General features: G+C 38.0%; 1 protein-coding gene across 1 annotated transcript in view; it reads left to right on the top strand.

Moving 5' to 3' along the window:
• LOC136040967 (uncharacterized) overlaps positions 1-20,188 on the top strand; it is a 26,740-nt gene extending 6,552 nt beyond the window's left edge. Inside the window, exons 2-4 of the mRNA XM_065725436.1 lie at positions 5,423-5,574; positions 15,323-15,516; positions 18,860-20,188. Coding sequence (XP_065581508.1) covers positions 5,423-5,574; positions 15,323-15,516; positions 18,860-19,072 — 559 coding nt within the window. The 3' untranslated portion in view covers positions 19,073-20,188. The remainder of the gene's footprint in view (positions 1-5,422; positions 5,575-15,322; positions 15,517-18,859) is intronic.
• The last annotated feature ends 488 nt before the right edge of the window (positions 20,189-20,676 follow it).

Here is a 20,676-nt window from a genome sequence, read left to right as displayed (position 1 = left end):
TTGATTTAGTAAATATTATTGGATTTATTAATGAAGTAATCTTTTTCCTTCTTTCTGAAGTAGTCTTTTTCTACTCTCAGGTATTGTGCTTACAGATTCTTTTTTTTCAGAATTAGATATTTTCTTTCTTGTAATGGTAACAAGCCTATATCTTTAAACAACATCTATTATGGAGAAAAAAAAAAAACACTCTAAAATGCATAATGACACTAAATGCAAAATGACAAGCCATAAATGTGTATAGAATTTTGAATGCACTACTTATTTGTTTCTTTCAGTCTATTTACAGTGAACTATACTTATATATTTGTGTTAAAAATTGACCCTGTAGTAAATTGAGTAATTAATATACATCCCTTAATGTTTACATACCCCTCAGCACTATAACCCCTTATGTAAACTAAAATAGTACAATTTAACCTCCCAAATTTTGATTTGATTTAGTATACACTGTTTAATCTATTAATAACCTACTTGTCTGGTAATATATTGCCTACTTTGAGAGACTGTGCCTACAAGTTCTTTTTTCAGAATTCGAATAATTTCTGTCTTGAAATGCTAATAGGCCTACATTTTTAAACAACATCTATTGTGAAGAAAAAAAAACTCAGTAAAATGCATGATGACAAGGCATAAAGACCATAGAGTTTTAAATATGAGAAATATTTGTGTTTTTCAGACACACATAATTCTCATATATAAAACTCTATGGATCTTTATACCTTGTAATTATGCATTTTAGTGAGTTTTCCTCTTCACAATAGATATTGTTTAAAAATATAGGCCTATTAGCATTTCAATAAAGAAATTATTCAGATTCTGAAAAAAGAACTTGCAGGCACAGCCCCTCAAAGTAGGCGATATGTTACTGGATAAGTAAGTTATTAACAAATCAAACATTGTTTTATACAACCAAAAGTTTTGAAAATCATAATTGTACTATTTTATTGGATATTAGAGGCTACAGGGCTCAGGGGTATGTAAATATTAAGAAAGTTATATTTAAGTTACTGAAGTTCACTACTAGGTCAATTCTTAACATAAATGTGTATAGTTTAATGTAAACAGACTGAAAGACACAAATAATTCTCATATATAAAACTCTATAGATCTTTATACCTTGTTATTATGTATTTAGTGAGTTTTTTTTTCTTCTCAAAAGATGCTGTTTAAAAATATAGGCGTATTAGCATTTCGAGAAAGAAATTATTCAAATTCTGAAAAAAGAACTTGTAGGTACAGCCCCTCAAAGTAGGCAATAAATTACTGGACAAGTAGGTTATTAATAAATCGAACAGTGTTTAACACAGCCAAAAGTTTTGAATATTAAATTTTTTCTATTTTAGTGGATATTTGAGGTTACAGTGCTGAGGGGTATGCAAACATTTGGAAAGAGATATATATCAATTACTCAATCAAACAGTTCATGGTAACAAACTGTAAGGAGCGACCCAGCTCAATAGTAACCGAAACTCTAAAAAATGGATTGATACCAGTAGTTATGTCAAAAAAATCGTATTTTAATGCTGATTTTAAATATATAACTTTCATCAAGATTACTCCTACCTATCAAAAGTTACGAGCCTGAGAAAATTTGCCTCATTATAGAAAATAGGGGTAACATCGCCTAAAAGTCTTACAATCTTAACGAAAATCACACCATCAGATTCAGCATATCAGAGAACCTTATTGTAGAAGTTTCAAGCTCCTATCTACAAAAATGTGGAATTTCACATTTTTTGCCAGAAGACAAATTATGGATGCGTTTTTATTTGTATTTTTTTTTTCAGGGGTATCGTATCGACCCAATGGTCCTAGAATGTCGCAAGAGAGCTCATTATAACGGCAATTAAAAGTTCTAGTGCCCTTTTTAAGTGACCCAAAAAATTGGAGGGCACCTAGGCCCCCTCCTACGCTTATTTTTTCCCCAAAGTCACCAGATCAAAATTCTGAGATAGCCACTTTGTTCACCATATTCGAAAAACTTCATAACGATGTCTTTGGGGACGAATTACTCCCCTGTAGTCCCCATGGGAGGGGTTGCAAGTTACAAACTTTGACCTGTGTTTACATATAATAATGGTTACTGGGAAGTGTACAGACGTTTTCAGGGGGATTTTTTTGGTTGGGGGGGGGGGAGAGTTGAGGTGGGGGGCTACGTGGGAGGATCTTCCATGGAAAAACTTCTCATGGGGGAAGAGACTTTCAATGAAGGGGGTGCAGGATTTTCTAGCATTATTTAAAAAGACAATGAAAAAATAAATATGAAAAGTTTTTTTCTACTGAAAGTGAGGAGCAGCATTTAAACTTAAAACGAGCAGAAATTATTACACATATGAAGGGTTTAGCTCCTCGTAATACCTCGCTCTTTACGCTAAAGTATTTTTAGTAATTTCAACTATCTATTTACTATTTTGTTACTATTATTTTGTTACATTATTTTTACTATTTTGTTCCATTTGTTTATGTTCGGAGAGCCAAGATCAAAACATGCATTAATTAAAAACGTCCAGAAATTAAATATAAAAAAAACAAGTTTTTTAAATGAAAGTAAGGAGCGACATTAAAACTTAGAACGAACAGAAATTACTCCGTATATGAAAGGGGCTTTTCCTCTTCAACGCCCCGCTCTTTACGCTAAAGTTTTTTACTGTTTTAAGAGATAGAGTTAAGAGAAAGAGTCAAACTTTAGCGTAAAGAGTGGGGCGTTGAAGAGGAAAAGCCCCTTTCATATACGGAGTAATTTCTGTTCGTTTTAAGTTTTAATGTCGCTTCTTACTTTCATTTAAAAATTCTTGTTTTTTTATTTAATTCACACAGAACCGATTCTTAGAACTTTCAATTTCGTGAACTAGAACTTTCAAATTCCAATCAAACGAGCCCTTTCTGAAGTTTATACAGGCCCCCTTTTCATAAGAAACATATATTCCCCCAGGGCTAAATCACAGTGCCTGCCTCCGAGCCCTGAGGGATAGTGTTTACCCCTGATTTTTTGTTATCTGATCTTTGAACTATTTGAAAAAATGGCTGTCTCAAAGTTCTTATATGATGGGTTTTAGGAAAATAGGGTGCTGAAGGGGGAGGGGGATAGTTGCCCTCTGATCTCTTTTTCTATTAAAAAGTGAGCTAGCACTTTCAATTTCCAATCAAATGAGCCCACTCTAAAGTTTATACGAGCATCCCTTCCATAAGAACTATGTATGTTCCCAGAGCATAACTTACAATGCCAGCCCCTGGGCCCTGGGGGTCGCGTTGACACGTAAGTTTTCTTATCTGACCTTTGAACTATTTTTGACAAAATGGCTCTCTCAAAATTTGTATTGGATGGGTTTGGGGAAAAGAGGGCATGGGGGGTTAATTGCCCTCTGATCTCTTTTGACTCTAATAAGTGAACTAGAACTTTCAATTTTTAATTAAATGAGCCCCAATGAAATTTATAAGGGAGTCCTTTCCAAAAGAACAACACATGCCCCCAGGGCATAACTTGGAATGGTTGCCCCGGGCCCTGGGGGGTTATATCGACACCGGAGTTTTTCTTGTCTGACCATTAAACTATTTTTAACAAAATGGCTATCTCAAAATTTTTATCGGATGGGTTTGGGGAAAAGGTGTGAGGAAGGGCTAGTTACGCTCAGATCTCTTTTGACTCTTAAAAGTGAACTATAACTTTCAATTTCCAATCAAATGAGCCCTCTGCAGTGTATATGAGCATTCCTTTCATAAGAACCATATAGACCCAAGGGCATGACTTACAATGCCTGCCCCAGGCCCTGGGGGGTGTGTGTTGACACCTGAGTTTTTGTTATCCGATCTTTGAACTATTTTTAACAAAACGGCTATCTCAAAATTTATATTAGATGTATTTGGGGAAAAAGGGGCGTGGGGGGCTAGTTGCCCTCTTTTTCTCTTTTGACTCTAAAAAATTGAAATAGAACTTTCAATTTCCAATCAAATGATCCTTCTCTGAAGTTTATACGAGTATCCTTTCAATAATAACCATATATGCCACCAGTGCATAACTGACAAAGCCTGCCTCCAGGTCCTGGGGGTTGTGTTGACCCCGTAGTTTTCACTATATGATGTTTGAACTTTTTTTTTGTTTAATGGCTATCTCAAAGTTCTTATCGGATGGGTTTTAGGGAAAAAAGGCGTGGAGCAGGGGGCTGCCCTCTGATCTTATTTTTTTGCTCTTAAAAAGTGAGCTAGAACTGTCAACTCCCAATCAAATGAGTCCTCTCTGAATTTTATGCAAGCATCCTTTCCATAAGAACCAAATATGCCTCCAGGACACAACTTACAACGGCTGGCCCTGGGGGCTTGTGTCAACACCGGAGTTTTGTATATGATCTTTGAACTATTTTTCAACAAAGTGGCTATCTCAAAATTTTTATCGGATACATTTGGGAAGAACGGGTGTGGGGGGGGGCTAGTTGCCCTCTGGTCACTTTTGACTCTTAAAAAGTGCACTAGAACTTCCGATTTCCAATCGAATGAGCCCCCTTCGGAGTTTATGTGACGAACCCTTCCGTATGAAGTGCCTCTAGCAAAAACAAAACAAAAAAACATTGGAGCCATATGGCCTCTACTTTAGGCAACGCTATAGCGTTGCCTCTGAAAAAGACGAAGTCTAGAAAAATTACACAAAATTTTTTGGGGGAGATTTCCAAGGGGGAGGGGGGCACTGAAAGTTTTTGTATGTATAAAATTCCCTTAACCAAGCAAAGCTTGGTCTCCTAGTGCTGCATGTTAAAACTGATAACAACAGATAAAAAGAATTGATTGGTACTGCTTTTATGTGCACTCAAAATTTTTAAACTGTGAGATAAATATACAAATATTGTTTGGATTCACTTTATCCTACTTGCAGCAGACATTTTGTGCAGCTTATTAGGAAGTATAGAATATATTAGGAAGTGTAATGGACCCCTGTTTTTCGCGTGTTTTTCCCCAATTTTTATATTGTTTAAATAATTTAAAATATTCAGTCCTCAACGAAGTTAAAGGTCTCTTCAATGGATGCCTTCTCAAGTATGCACACTCCTAAGGCCTGCTCAGTTTCACCTTTACAGCCCCTTCTCTGCAAGCGCTGAAGCTACCGTAAAAGACAACAAGAACTCCTTCGAGTTGTTCACATAGTTAATGTGAATTCAGTGTTAATATATAAGTATGTTTGTCTGTCTTTCTGCATGTTCAATTCAGTATATTTGTTTTTTTAATATTTATTTCTCACTTTTTTCCCCAAGGTTAAAAATTTTCACCTTTCCTTAGTTCTTTATCTCCATAGTTTTAGTTTTGAATTAGTATTTAAATAGTATGTTTTTCACCTGACTTTTATATGCAATTGGGCATGTGTATCTTAATGTGTACTGTACGTGTATGTGTGTGTATCTACACTGGATGTGCATCTTAATCTTCATTCTAGAAGTTTTACTGATATTCTGGTTGAAAGAGCAGTTTCTTCACGTAATTTTGGTGAAAATCTATTGATGAAAGTGAAGGAACTCACTAGCTTTACAGTTGAAGACAAAAAATTTAGAACAGTATTTTTGTCAAGTATTCAAAGCAAATTTAAAGGTAATTTTATTTCTTATTTGTTATGCTGTTTTTTAGGTATTTTCCAAAATCACATTGCACGGCTGAATCTAGAGGAGGGAGGTGTATGGGGTTAGAACCACCCCGCTCCTGTAATGTTTGTCCAACTCGTAAAAACGTGACGAAAATGTATATGAGTAAATTTTTGATGCGTTTTCAAAGTTTTTTTTTTTGCCCCACCCCCTGAAAAAAAAATGCTGGATCTGTTCTTGCCACGCTGCATTTCCATGACACACAAATAATAGTTCAAATAGGGATAAATCTAAAAAGCAGATATACTTTTTATAGTCTATCTGGTGATGATGGTAACTGTATATGTGATCAAAATATCCAAAACTTTTGTCATTGTTGTTCAGTGTCTGGTAAAAGGATTTATCTCTATTTGAACTGTTATTTTTATTCTGTTGTTTAATTGCAATTTCATTCTTTGGTCAGGTATACGAGTTAGGTGTCTATTAGAAAGTGATTGTCAAAATTCGAAGATTTATTGACTGAAAGCATTGATGGAGCCAACTGCATTCCTACATTTTGCTGAAAAAGAAATAGCAAAATGGCTATATAAACAATATTAAAAATAAACATAACAATTACAGTAAAATTAAATTTTAAACTGATGAGCTTTCAGCAACTAGTATCATTATATATCTAATATTCAGTTTAATTTTATTAGTTCTTTCCAAGGCTGTTCAAGACAAATATAGCTTCGCTACAAACAAGAGTTTATTGAAAAGAAATAGCTAAGTGGCTGGTACCCAACGAACTGCTCTTCAAAGAAGAACACAAATGAAGTTGAAGAATCTAAACAGTAAGAAGAATTTAAGAATTTAAACAGTAAGAAGAAGTAAACAGTAAACTTAAACAGTGACAGTAAACTTAGAAGAAGTAAACAGTAAACTTAAACAGTTGAAGAAGTAAACTTAAACAGTAAGAAGAATTTAAACAGTAAGAAGAATTTTAAATCAGAAGAAAGATCTGCTTCAAATATTGAAACCATAGCAAATGGTTGCAGCAGTAGTAGCGTGCAAATATTACATTGTTAGTAATATTCATATATTACCTTTTTGGTAATATTACCTTTTTGCCGCTTTACTGGAAACGACTCATATAACAAATATTTTCTTTTGTATTTATTACAACATTGAAAATAACCATAAAAGCTACAGTAAAGTTAAATTTTGAACTGATGAGCTTTCAGCAATTAATATCATTATGTATCAAATATTCTGTTTAATTTTATTAGTTCTTTCCGAGAATGTTCAAGACACATCCTCCTTATCATTCCCTGAAATTTTCAACTTAATACCCTCAGTCATTGTTGAGCTCCGTCCCTTTGACAATATAAATGCAAGTGAAGTATTTTGAATTAGTTCAATACTCAGCTCAACATTCCCTGAAAGCTTCACCAGAATGCCTTTGGTCTTTTTGAATACTAAAGGTCAAATCCAATGACATAATTACTGTCTTCTCAACTATGCTTAACAAAATGTCTATCTTAAAATCTTCATTGGATGTTTTTGAGGAATTGATGGGCGTGTGACATGCACAAACATGCAGCTGAAGAAATTTAAGAATTAAATTCGTAAGAATATTTTTCATATTACCAGCTTTATGTGGATTAGCCCATATCACTTCGCTAAAACTTCAAGCGGTCCAGTTTAGCCACTCTTAAAGGTTTTCTTTTATTCTAAAAAATGTTAGTTTTGTCTTGACTTACTTGACTTGACTTAAGTCTCCTGCCGGGCACTGCTCGGCGTAGAGAGTGACGTCTGCCTCCTCCACCCACTTCGGTCCATGGCGAGTATTTGCTCTTCGCCCTGTTTGATGTTTGCCTTCGCTAAGAACTCGGACAGGCTGTCGGACCAACGTTTCTTCGGTCGGCCTCGAGGTCGCTTCCAACCAACTTTGATTGGGTCGAAGTCATAGATCATCTTTGCGGGTAGATGTGGTGGCATTCGAAGCAGATGCCCGAACCATCGTAAGGTTCGCTCGGCTGCTTGAGACGAAAACCAAGACTGCTTTGTGAGCTGCAGAAGCTTTTCATTGCTGACGAAGTCAGACCATCGTAGGCCCTCAATCCTCCTCGGGCTCTTTGCATGAAATACGTCTATTTTCTTGAGGGTTGCAGCTGATGCTTGCCATGTCTCAGCTCCGTAAAGCATCACAGAACCGACTAGAGCGTTGAAGATCCGCAGTTTCGTTGTGCGACTGATATTTGGTTTTCGCCAGAGGTGACGGTTCAGTCTACCCATGACAGAAGACGCTTTAGATAATCTTGCCTGCAGCTCGGGGAGAAGTGAGCCATTTGAAAAAATTAAGGAGCCCAGGTAGGTGAAGTCTTTGACAACCTCGATGCTAGTGGTGCTGTCCAGGCTAACTGGAGAGTTAACAGCAGGAGAAGACGGGTCTATGGCCATAATTTTAGTTTGGTTCCAGTTTATATGTAGTCCTACTTTGGCAGCCTCTTCTCGCAGAATTCGGAGCGCTTCCAGCAGCTGCTCCATGGAGTCCGCCAGAATGGCCAAGTCATCGGCAAAATCGACATCTGTGATGGTATGATCTCCGAATTTGAGCCCAAAGCTGAGACGTGAAGTGGTTTTTGTCATAACGTAATCTATGATGACATTGAAGAGCTCTGGGGCCACTGCACATCCTTGGCGCACCCCTGTCGTGATTTGAAAGAACGGGCTGCGCTGACCATTTACTTGTACACAGCTCTCCGTCCCATGGTGCAGCGCCTTGAGAAGTCTGCAATATTTCTCGGGTAGGCCAGTCAACTCTAGGATCCGCCAAAGAGCTTTTCGATCGACTGAGTCAAATGCAGCACGGAAGTCAACGAAGGCAATAAATGCTTTCTGTCGGAACTCTGTGGTCTTCTCTACTATTTGTCGAATCGTGAAAATCTGCTCGATGGTTGAACGATCCGACATAAAACCAGCTTGCTCCGGTCGCCGGATTTTTCGAATGATGCTCCGACATCGATCCAGCAGGACCATTGAAAACAGTTTGCCAGGGACTGACAGTAGGGTTATTCCCCAGTAGTTGGAGCAGTCGCTTCTCGAGCCTTTTCTCTTCCATAAGGGGATGATGACACCCTTCCGCCAATCCTCAGGAATTATCTCTGTTTGCCAGATTGTAGAGAACAGGGTGTGTAGAAACAGGAGCATTGCAGGACCTCCATATTTTAGCAGCTCTGAGTTTAAGCCACAGATACCCGTAGCTTTATTATTCTTGAGTCTTTTTACTGCATGTCCAATTTCTGAGGGGCTGAAAGGCTCATCTGGAGGAACATCTGTTCCAGGTCTTTGACTGCAAGGTTGGCTGGGACTATCATTAGGAGGCGCAGACGGACCAGTATTGTTGAGGAGCGAACAGAAGTGGTCCTTCCACCGCTCAAGACAAGAACCTTCATCAGAGAGAAGTGCACCATCCCTTGACAGGACGGGACCCAAGGTGGGAGTTTTCAAGGTATTTTCAGTGAGGTCTCGGAGATGCTTGAATAGGCTGCCCATGTCTTTCTTTTTTGCAGCTAGCTCAATTTCATCGGCTTTCCTTGCAACAAACTGGGCTCTATCCCGGTGAATGAGTCTGTTCCGCACTCCATTGAGCCTCCGATATGTGGTCCTATCCCCAAGAAGACTTGCCTTCCGTCTTTGCTCTATGACTTGCAGTGTTTCATTAGTTAGCCACGATTTCTTTGGATAACTCCTCTTGCCAAGCACTAGTTGTGCTGCTTCACTGGTCTGCAATTTGAAATGCTTCCAGAGATCTTCGCTGCTATTAAGTGAGCCAAGGGCCTCGAAGCGATTCGATATCTCGATACTGTACTTCTGGCGAGTATCTGGTTCCTTTAGTTTCCCAATATCTGCAGCGACGGGTTTTCTTTTCGATCGTTGTGCATGGAGGCGAAGCCGAAGATCGGCGCACACAAGCCTATGGTCTGCGTTTCCAAGCTCTGCTGATCTGTAAGTTCTGCAGTTCTTCACCAATGATCTCCAGCGTTTGGAAATAATGACGTAGTCAATCATCTTCTTTGTACGACCGTCATTACTATACCACGTGTACTGATGAATAGTTTTGCGTTGGAAGTAGGTGTTTGCAATGTAGAGGTCGTGAGATCGGCACAGTTCAAGTAAGCGAAGCCCATTGTCGTTAAGTAGGTCGGGGGATACAGGACCAACTGTGCCACGCCATAAACCCATATCATCGCGCACTGTCGCATTAAAGTCGCCAAGGAGAACGGTTATATCATGGGGGGAACTGTTGCAAGGCATCTGGACAAAGCAGAGTAGAAATCCTCCTTAGTTGGATCATCAGAATCGTTGGTCGGGCATAGCATATGATGACAGTCATCTTGCCATGTTTATGTCCAAAGCGGGCCTTCATTAATCTGTCCGATACAGCTTCGTGTAAAAGTAAGGCCTTTCTTGTAAGGCTATTTAGTGCAGGGCCAACACCATTCCTTCTCGAGCTTCCTCCAGACCAGAGCAATGAGTCACTGTTACCTATTCGCTCTTCTCCGCTTCCGGTAAGACGTGTTTCTGTAAGACCTGCGATTGACACTTTATTCTTGCGAAGTTCTTCAGAGAGTAGGTTCGGTCCATAAGGTTTAGTCTGTCAGTCTTTCTGACGTCGTCAGCATGTCCATTGACGCGCGTATGGTCGAGATCTTAAAAGGGAATCTGGGTCCGAGGCTATATTGTCACTTTTCGTAGCACTTAATTTTCGGGTGGAGGGTCGCTAGCCCAACCGACCCTAGGCCTGGAATCTGATTAGAGCTAGGTTAAACCTAGGTACTGAGATTCCCGGGGTGGGCTCCACCCGCCACATGAGGTTGCGGCCGTCCTGATCGGAGTGTTTAGTTAGGGGAGAAACCCCATATCCAGAGGCACGTGGTCAGCAGACGTGAGACGCGAGGTCTTTCTAAATATCAAGTTTCAATAACATCCGATCACCCGTTCGTAAGTTTAAAAAAAACTCATTTTTCCTAATTTTTCCGAATTAACCGCCCCTCTCCCCTCCCCCCCCCAGATGGTCGAAAAGTGACTATTTTTAATTTAATCTGTTCTGGTCCCTGATGCGCCTGCCAACTTTCATCATCCTAGCTCATCTGGAAGTGCCGAGGACACACTTCATGGTCTTAGGAAGTACAGTAGCTTCCAATTGGGACTTCGAAAAAGAACTGCGCACCAGAATAGCCCTAGCCAAAGCAGTATTTCATAGAGCTTCACTAGTCTGGAAATCTCCCGTGTACTCTGAGAAACTCAGACTGTTCCAGATAAATGTTCTGTCTGCTTCGAGTCACTTTGGAATGCTGAAAGTTAACTCTAGAACAGAAGAAGCACGTTACTGCTTTTGAGAATAATTATCTTCGTCGGATCCTAAGGATCAATTGGAGTGAACATGTCCAGGGTTGCCAACTTTTGGTCCATGTATGTGTCCCCTGAGCATCCGAAAATGTGTCATTTTTAGCTAAAATGTGTCCGTCTTGAAATCTCAAAAACTAGAGGTTTTTTTTAGCAGTTGCATTATTGACCAAAAGACGTTATTTAAACCTCTTTCAAAGTGACCAGTTAACATTAAATATAATGAGAGCGAAAAATATCCATACAAAACATTCAAGCAAAATTACTTAGTGTGAAAGCACGAAACCCGTATAAATATGTAGATCTCTCATTTGGAGAAAGTCCTTTACTTACGACATCTTTGGCATAACCTGGATGCTCAAAAAAAAAGAAAAAAGAAAAAGCACTACTTTGGTGAAAATTTACATTTGGGGAAATATTTCCAAAGTTGGAATATTTTGTTTTATGTCATAAATTTACAAAATATGTCCCTCTTCTTTCTTTTATATTCCAAGTTTCAACAATGTTTCACTTTTTGCCCTCTTATGTCATTGCGTCCCAGCACATGGGAATGTGTCCTTTCGACCTAAAACGTGTCCAGTTGTTAACCCTGAACATGCTAGCAGCGGGGAGAATCGTACCCGTACACGCCAACCAGACGTGAGACAACCGAGATGGCGATACCTTGGATATATACCTCTGCATGCCAGACCATAGACTTAAAAAATGCTTTTCCACTGGCAATCAGCAGGCATATGTCACCAAAAAAGACAGAGAACACACTCCGTGGGACGTACGAACATGAAAGAAGAGTCCTTTAGACGAATCTCGTTCCAGTGTGGGAGAACATTTATGCAGCACCCCGTGTAAGGGAAGACTGGAGGCTACTCACTAACACCCTGTGTGCGTCTGGAGGTACTAGAGAAACTAAGGTATAGGGTAATAAAGAGGGAAAACTAAACCACTGGACTTCAGCCCAAAGATTATGGGTAACTTACAAGAATGGAAACTCGCGCAGTGTCAACAAGAAAAAAAAAGAGCTCCTATGGCACTTGTGACGAAGTCGGAACCTAAAATTAGGCTCGGTACTAGAGTTACCGATCTAGCTAACTCGCCAAAGCACTAGAAATCCCCCCAAAGAGATCGGATCCGGTTTTGTTATCTCAATCACGTATCTAGAGCTTGTGCTTGTTTCTTCCCATCAACTTTCATCACGATCTCTCCACTCTAAGCGTTTTCCAAGATTTCCGGTTTCCAAGATTTCTGTTTCCTCCCTCAACCCCCAATATCCCCGGATCCGATCCGAATTAAAAATGGAGCATCTTAGACATGAGAGACATACCAGACTAGTGAATTACCAGACTACTGAAGCTCTATGAAATTCTGCGTTGGCTAGGGCTATTCTGGTGCGCAGTTCTTCTTCGAAGTCCCTACTGGAAGCTTCTGTACTTCCTAAGATCGTGAAGCATGTCTCCTGGTCGATGTCTTCACCTCTTGGCTTAATTAAATAAAAAAAAAATAGCAAGGTTTTTCAACTGAAAAAAGGAGCAACATTAGAGCTTGAAACGAACAGAAACTATTACGTATGTAAGGGGGTCGCCCCCTCCTCACCACCCCCATCTTTACGCTAAAGGTCGAATGTCGTCCCAATTCTTAAGAATGACTCCTGAATAATAAAGGCCGTTTAATTAAAATAATAACCTCTTTTAAAAGTTTAAAAAAAACTTTAGCGTAAAGAGTGAGGCATTGAGGAGGGGATGAATTCCTTCATACACATAATAATTTCTGTTCGTTTAAAGTCCTAACGTTGCTCCTTACTTTCGTTGGAAAACCTTGTTTTTTTATTTGATTTCTGATCATTTTTTGATAATGCTGGGAAATTCGGCTACCTCTCCATGGAAGAATCCCTTTTCCCACGGAAAATTTATCCATGGTAAGATCCTCCCACGTAACTATCTCCCCATCCACCTGAAAAATCTCCCCTAAAAGCATCTATATTCTTCCCAATAAACAACACTATACAATGCAGTGGGCAAAGTTCATAACTTGCAGCACTTTACTTGGGGAATCTGGAGGGGTTAAGTCATCCTCAAACACATAATTATTAGACTTTTCGACTATGCTGAAAAATGGCTAACTCAAAATTTTGATCGGGTGACTTTGGGGAAAAATAAGTGTGGGGGGAGGGCTAGCTGCTCTCCAATATTTTTGGTCACTTAAAAAGGGCACTAGAACTTTTGTTTTCCAGTCAAATGGATCCTCTCCCGAGCTTCTACGGTCACTGGTTCCATAAGATCACCCTTGGGAAAAACAAATAAACACACATTCGTGATCTTTCTTCCGGCAAAAAATGCAAAATTCCACATTTTTTTCACATAGGATCTTGAAAACTCTGCAGTACGGTTGTCTGGTATGCTTAATCAAATGGTGTCATTTTCATTATGATTACTTGATGTTTTGGAAGTGTTTCCCCCTTTCTCAGAAATTGTTTCAGGCTTGTAACTTTTAATGTGTGCCATTTAATTTGGTGAATTTTAAATATTTTGAATAAGCATCAAAATTCAATTCTCTTGATGTATCTATTGTTATCAAGACTCTGTTTCTTAGAGTTTCGGTTACTATTGAGCCACACCGCTCATTACTTTCAGTTCGTTACCGCGAGCTGTTTAATTCCTTATCCATACGCCTACGTTCTTCCTACTATACCGAAAATCATAGTTGAAAATGGGAATAATAATTAGAGTTAAAGAATCTTGTATCTCCGTAGAACCTTTTAAGGAAGGATCAAGGACTAACAAGAAAGGACTTTTAATTTATCCTGACAGATAAATTCAGCATGATTTCTTTTTGTCTAAAAAAGAACGAATTGCAGCTTATTGAGGTCTGAAGCACAATAAGCAAATAATGTAATATGTTTAATAGGTGTTTTTGATCGCAACTCAATAATAGCAGGTACATATTGAAACTAAATAAGTTTAAAGCCACACAAACTAAAAAGACTTGCAACGGACGGACGAGGTGATTCTTTAAGGTATTGTTTTGCCTTAAGTACAAACCCACGTCTTTTCGTTTTTGAAGTTTGAAAAACTCAACTCAACTCGCTCAAAGCTGAAACTCAATATTTGCTCATGGGTTCATAAAACAGATTTACGTTAAGACTAACTAAAATTAAGTTTAGGAAGTGTTTTACTCCCTTCCCCCATAATATTCTGACTATTATCATTTTTTTATTAGATTTAAATCATGAAAGTCAGCAGTGGTTGTTGTGCTCTAAAAATATCTGATTTCCTGTTAAAAGAAAACGCAACATTTGTGTATACATACCTTTTCTATTTTAAGTTTATATCATTTGTCACTCTGGGGTCAAGCTCATTGGCTTAGACTTGGACCACTGTTTGTTCAATTTTGAAATATCCTTCCGGCAGGGGCGAACCTATGATTTTGAGTTTGGGGGGGGGGGATATAAAGAATGTGCCGACAAAATATTCTAGTTTGCCGACAAATAAGTTAAATTAAGACGCGTTGGAACTCTGAGAGGGGGTAATCATCCCCCCTCTCAGAAAAAAATCATAATCCCATCGCCAACCTAAATAATCCCAAAAAGGAGACAAAAAGTGGAGACATCTACTCTAAGGAAAACCGGGAAAACTTAATTATTAACAAGAAGCTCTGTGACCTCTGCCATTCCTCAGGTTCTCTCTTGCTGAGATTTCTTTTTGTTTTATTTATTTATGTCTCCTGTTTCTATGAAAAGAAAATTGACATCATTTCTAAATGTTTTAAAGCATGCAAGTTTTACGACGGATAAAAAGGAAAATGATAAAAATGAAAATTAAGAACTAGCAAAATATGAGAAGATTTGAAAAATAAAATGAGTAAGTCAATGATTGAACTTAAAACGAAAAAAAATTGACCTTTATCAGTAGGGGTCTATTAATTTCCCACTGAGCATAATTAAAATATATCTGTATTATAAAATATAAAATATATTAATATATATTTTAATATGCCACAGTCGATTTTGCTAAGAATAGGAATAGGGGCTGTTCAAAATTATTTTTGTAATTTTTTTGGAATCGTTTCATCCCTATTTGTGTGTGAGTTTATCAAGAATAGGAATAGGGGCTGTTCTAAATTATTTTTGCAATTTTTCGGAATCGTTTCATCCCTATTTGTATGTGAGTTTGTCAAGGTAAAAGAAGATAAAGTTTTAAATATTGGCACAAACTCCATGGGGGCTTAGAGTTCAACTCCAAATAAATTAGAAAAATTTGACTGAGACATTTTATTTTCTCCTCCTCCCACTGATCCCCTGTTATCTTGCTTCCTCTGGATTTCTCAGATTAATATCCTGTCTGTTTTCCAAACACATTTCTGTTTGTTTCTAGAAATGGAAGTCATCCTGAAGATAAATCAGAACCATTATGCCAACTTCATTTTTTTTATGAAAGAATGCATCAAACATTTACGTATGCCCAATGATGACCCCATTACAGCTCTGGTTAATGCTTTCTTAGAATTAATACCAGCTGCACTCAAGCCTGGGATTACACTAGAAATGGCAATCGTTATTAGGGAATCTGTAAGTAGCCGACTTGTTTAAGGATCTTTTATAAGTTTAATTGTTGTGCAGATATTTTTATTTTGAAGCTTAATTCCACCTTCGCTAAAACTGAATATTGTGGAATCTTTATATACACATTGCATAGGCAAAATTCAATTAAAGCTAAGTTGAAATGCTCTATCATTGCACCGGCTAACAGGGGGGAGGGGTTCCCTGTAAACATTGTCGAACGACTTACCTCCCAGCAAATCAAAAAACTCTTTTTTCTGGATTCCTCTCTCCTCCCTTGAATTAATACCAGATATACTCAAGCCCAAGATAGCACTAGAAGTGGCAATGTTTATTGGGGTATCTAAGAAAAGAAAACAAGTAGGCATAATCACTTCACTTCTAAAATAAATCTTAACAAAAATTTCTCCACTTTAACCCAAAATCAAATTGGGTTAAATAGTACTTTGTATCGCTACTAAAACCAGGAATTGGTTCCAGTAGGTGACTTGTTTCAGAATCTTTCAAGTTTAAGCGGCGTACAGATATTTTAAATTTGAATCATAATTCTGAAAGATTTAGCACAACTAATATTTTGAAATCTGTATAAGCACACATTATATAGGCATTATATAGATTTAAATCCAATTAAATCTCAGTTAAAATCTTTTCTGCTTGTTTTTTCTTTATGCTACATTGTGCATCTTTATAAACACACATGCATACGTGAAATCCGATTAAACATATTTGTTCAAGTAAAATTGACTCGTTCAAGGAATGTTTTTTTCTCTGATAAAAAAGATGAAAAAGGTGTTCAAAATTTTTACGCATAGGTTTTGTTCTAGACGTTCATTCTGGTGGACCATCTCTGAAATTTTGTATCGCCTTAATGTTATCTGAATGAACCAATCAGATTTTGAAAAGGTTGGCTTATTTATCTCACAAAAAATTCCATTCCGCTTATGAGTAATGTGATTGGCTTGCGAAAATGTGTCTTGAGATAAGCCAGTGGATTCAAAGCACAAATTTTACATCAGAATAGTAAGAAAGTAATCTCTCTTATTCTCTCTAGTTTTACTACATATTGCAGTTGCACTTCCGGTTTTACTTTGATTTTACTTTTGGCTGTATGTGAATTTTATTCCTTTTATTTTTTTATTTTACATTCTTTTTTATTTTTAACATTCTCTATTACACCTTGCTTTTTGATAGATTTTATTCTCTCTCACTGTTTAGTCTTTTTTCTTTGTTATCTCGTTGAGTTGCAAACGAGATATTTATTTGTTATTTTGTAATGTTGTTTATTTGATCTATTGAAGGCATGTGTTTTATCTTTCAAGATGGCGCAGAATAATGGAATTGTAACTAAATTAAAAGCATAATAAGCATAAGCTAATTAGATTAAAGCGCATTTTTTACCACAGAATCATAGGACAGTAATTATTCTTGGTTTGTGTTCCAGTCAGTGGTGGTTATAGGCCTGGGCAGGGAGGCATCTCCCCTCCCCTCCAGTTTTTCTGACATTATACTCCTTTTTTTATGTTTTTATACTCCTTTGGTATATCTCCCCACAGATCTTGAGGCCTAAAACTGCTACTGCTTCTACTTGTGTTGTTGGTTTTCATTCAGTTTTCATTTGGTTTTGGTTTTACGGATTGAAACCGCTTTGGTTCTACCATTGATCATTATGGTAATTTTCTGTTTGTTTTTTTTTTTTTTTTTTTTTTCCTTTTTTTTGCTGTTGATATTTTGACAAATAAGATCACACTGTTCAGAAAAATGTTGATTTCAATAAAACGTACGTAATACTCAGGACGTTCAAGACGTTCTGAGGGTTTGAGAGGGCGGTAGCAAAAATCTAGTATGTGAATCTTCATCGGCCTTGTTATATTGTTTTTTTGTCGGGCTGCTGTTGATGCCATAACGAATTAAAAATCATGCTGCCCAACATACAGGTGTTTTCAGTAAATCGCAATCGAGGATGTAGCTTCTCGAGGGTTTTAGGAAAATTACCGCTAGTTCTGCTTGTGGTAGTTCTACTTCTGCGTATGGCCTAAAACCGCTTTTGTTTCTAGGCCTGGCAGGTGGAGGGGCAGCTGCCCGCACAGTTTTTCTGAAATCTGAATTTAAATTCATTTTATTTTACGTCTTTACACTCTTGTGGTATACAATGCCCCTCCCCTAAAACTGCTATGATTTCTAAGCCTTGCAGGTGGAGGGGCAGCTGCCCGCACAGTTTTTTTTTCTGAAATCTGAATTTAAATTCATTTCATATCTTTATACTCCTTTGTTATACAATGCCCCTCCCCCCTAAAACCGCTATTATTTCTAGGCCTGGCAGGGGGAGGGGCAGCTGTCCGCACAGTTTGTCTGAAATCTGAATTGAAATGCATTTTATTTATATCTTTACACTCCTGTGGTATACAATGCCCCTCCCCACTAAAACCGCTATTATTTGTAGACTTTGCAGGGGGAGGGGCAGCTGCCCGCACAGTTTTTTCTGAAATCTGACATTAAATTCGTTTTATGTCTTTACACTCCTGTGGTGTACAATGCCCCTCCCCCCTAAAACCGCTATTACTTCTAGGCCTGGCAGGGGGAGGGGCAGCTGCCCGCACAGTTTTCATGAAATTAGAATTCAAATTCATTTTATTTTATGTTTTACATATGTGCTATAGAATTCCCCTCCCCCTAAAACCGCTATTATTTCTAGGCCTGGCAGGGGGAGGGGCAGCTGCCCGCACAGTTTTCATGAAATTAGAATTCAAATTCATTTTATTTTATGTTTTACATATGTGCTATAGAATTCCCCTCCCCCTAAAACCGCTATTATTTCTAGGCCTGGCAGGGGGAGGGGCAGCTGCCCGCACAGTTTTTCAGAAGCCTGAATTTAAGTGCATTTTATGTCTTTACACTCCTGTGGTATACAATGCCCATCCTCCTAAAACGCTATTATTTCTAGAGCTCGCAGGGGGAGGGACAGCTGCCCGCACAGTTTTCATGAAATCTGAATTCAAATTCATTTTATTTTATGTCTTTGCACTTCTGTGGTATACAATGCCCCTCCCCCTAAAACCGCTATTATTTCTAGGCCTGGCAGGGGGAGGGGCAGCTGCCCGCGAAGTTTTTCTGAAATCTGAATTTAAATTCATTTTATGCTATGTCTTTACACTCCTGTGGTATACCATGCCCCTCCTCCCTAACACCGATATTATTTCAAGGCCTGGCGGGGGAGGGGCAGCGGCACGCACAGTTTTTCTGAAATCTGACATTGAATTTATTTTATTTCTTTACACTCCTGTGGTATACAATCCCCCCTAAAACCGCTATTGGTTACAGTTATGCTTTTGCTTTTATATGGATATCATTCTAGATGTTCAGTCTGTTCGACGATCTCTGGAAGTTTGCATCTCCCAAATGTGAAGAGGTTCTTGAAGATGCGCGGGAGCTGGTGATTAAAAATAGTTTTGATATGAAAATTGGAAATGAATTGCTATTTCTGGCTGAAATTGTTCATTATCGCTGTAGTGGCGATATTCCATCATTCTTACTTACCTACTATAAGGAGAAGGGTTTGAAGTTTTGAAGTGTAGCTTGAAATGTGATAATTTGTGTTTCTTTAAGGAAAAAATTGTTCCTTTCTTTTTTGTTCTTCTTGGCTGTAGCCTATAGGGCTCAACCTCATGCGCTAGTGCTGAATATCAGAAAAATTTAATCTTAAAACTTAAAGGACGAAGGGCTGTGTGTATGTGAAATGCTGCTATGGCGAATAAAACGAACAAATCCACTGTTTATGCTTAATTCAAAGAGCATGGGTGACTTATAAGAGTGGAAACTGGCGCTGGTGTCAGCAAAAAAAAAAACTATGAACGCCATCTAGTGTTTGGCGACACTTGACATTTTCTTGCAGTATAATAATAAGAATATTTAATCAGTGTAATTAGTAAAATTAGGCTAGTAATAAATGTCTGATTTCAGTTCCTGATAGGAAAACGATTGCAAAGCTTGAAAAAATCATATGTGTCGCCAGATGCTAAATGGTAGTTTTTGTCGACACTAGCGCCAGTTTCCACTTTTATAAGTTACCCAAATTCTTTAATTCCGCGTATAAAATTTTATTCACGCTATATTTTACTAATACGATATTCAGTCTGTCCTAAAACCTGAAAGGAATTTATACAAGGATGTTTCGGGGGGGGGGGTGTAACCTCTATAAAGTATCAAATGTCGATTATTCATGTGGTAAATATGGGATATTAAATCCTGGAGGGGTTACGGATAGTATACTCTATTTTCTTTCTGTGTCCATGTTTGATGACCAGTATTCCTAGTGCTACCAATCAGATTTTAATATTTCCCTAAAAATTGAAACCATCCAATGGCATGATTGTCTGCCGTAATTTCAAAGATAGTAGCCAATCATAATGCGTGAGAGAATCATCTTTTTGGCCGGTCTAAACTAAGTTGTGGTCAGATATGGTTTTGACTAAAACTATCTATGGTGTCACTTCAATCTTATTCTGAACGGACGCATCGCATTAAAAACTAAATCTAGTTAGTTAGGTGTCATAACTTTTTTTTTCTCGTTCTCGTTTTACAGTTTTTTTTATTTTCAGTTCTTTTTAGCGTTCTTATTGCTTTTTATCTCCTATGAGATTTTTAGTCTAAATAAACTAACAGGCTTGACAGGGGGGGGGGGGGGGGGGGGGGGGCTATAACAGACCGAAACTTCTTATTTATAAAAACCTTTGTAAAAATACTTTGGTACCAAAAGTGATGCTTTCTTTACTAAAGGGAGGGGGGGTACAGTCATTAAGTCCACCCTAGACGACATTTATTTGTGGATTTTATTATCTCGTGATGTTTTTCAAATTAGAAGCAGAGGCAACATGAGGTAAAAGTCGCATGCAATACATATTAATGAACTAGAATTCGCGAAATATTAACAAGCTCACATTAAACAACAAAACTCATTAACAAAAGTACCCCCAACTCACTGCAAAAGTTCATTAAATTAAGCGTAAAAGGCAATCGACATGCAGAAACCGTGTTCTCAGTAATGCTAATAAACACAACATAATTAAAAAGTGATTTTTCATAGGCTAACAGATATTTGTCTTAGTAACTTTTCGGAGAAGACAGAGTGTGAATTTTGCATAAATTTATACGCTAACTCGCAATTCGTTGCCC

Source organism: Artemia franciscana, chromosome 21 (assembly GCF_032884065.1).
Source record: "Artemia franciscana chromosome 21, ASM3288406v1, whole genome shotgun sequence".
Taxonomy (NCBI): domain Eukaryota; kingdom Metazoa; phylum Arthropoda; class Branchiopoda; order Anostraca; family Artemiidae; genus Artemia; species Artemia franciscana.
This window is presented reverse-complemented; position numbering and strand designations above follow the sequence as displayed.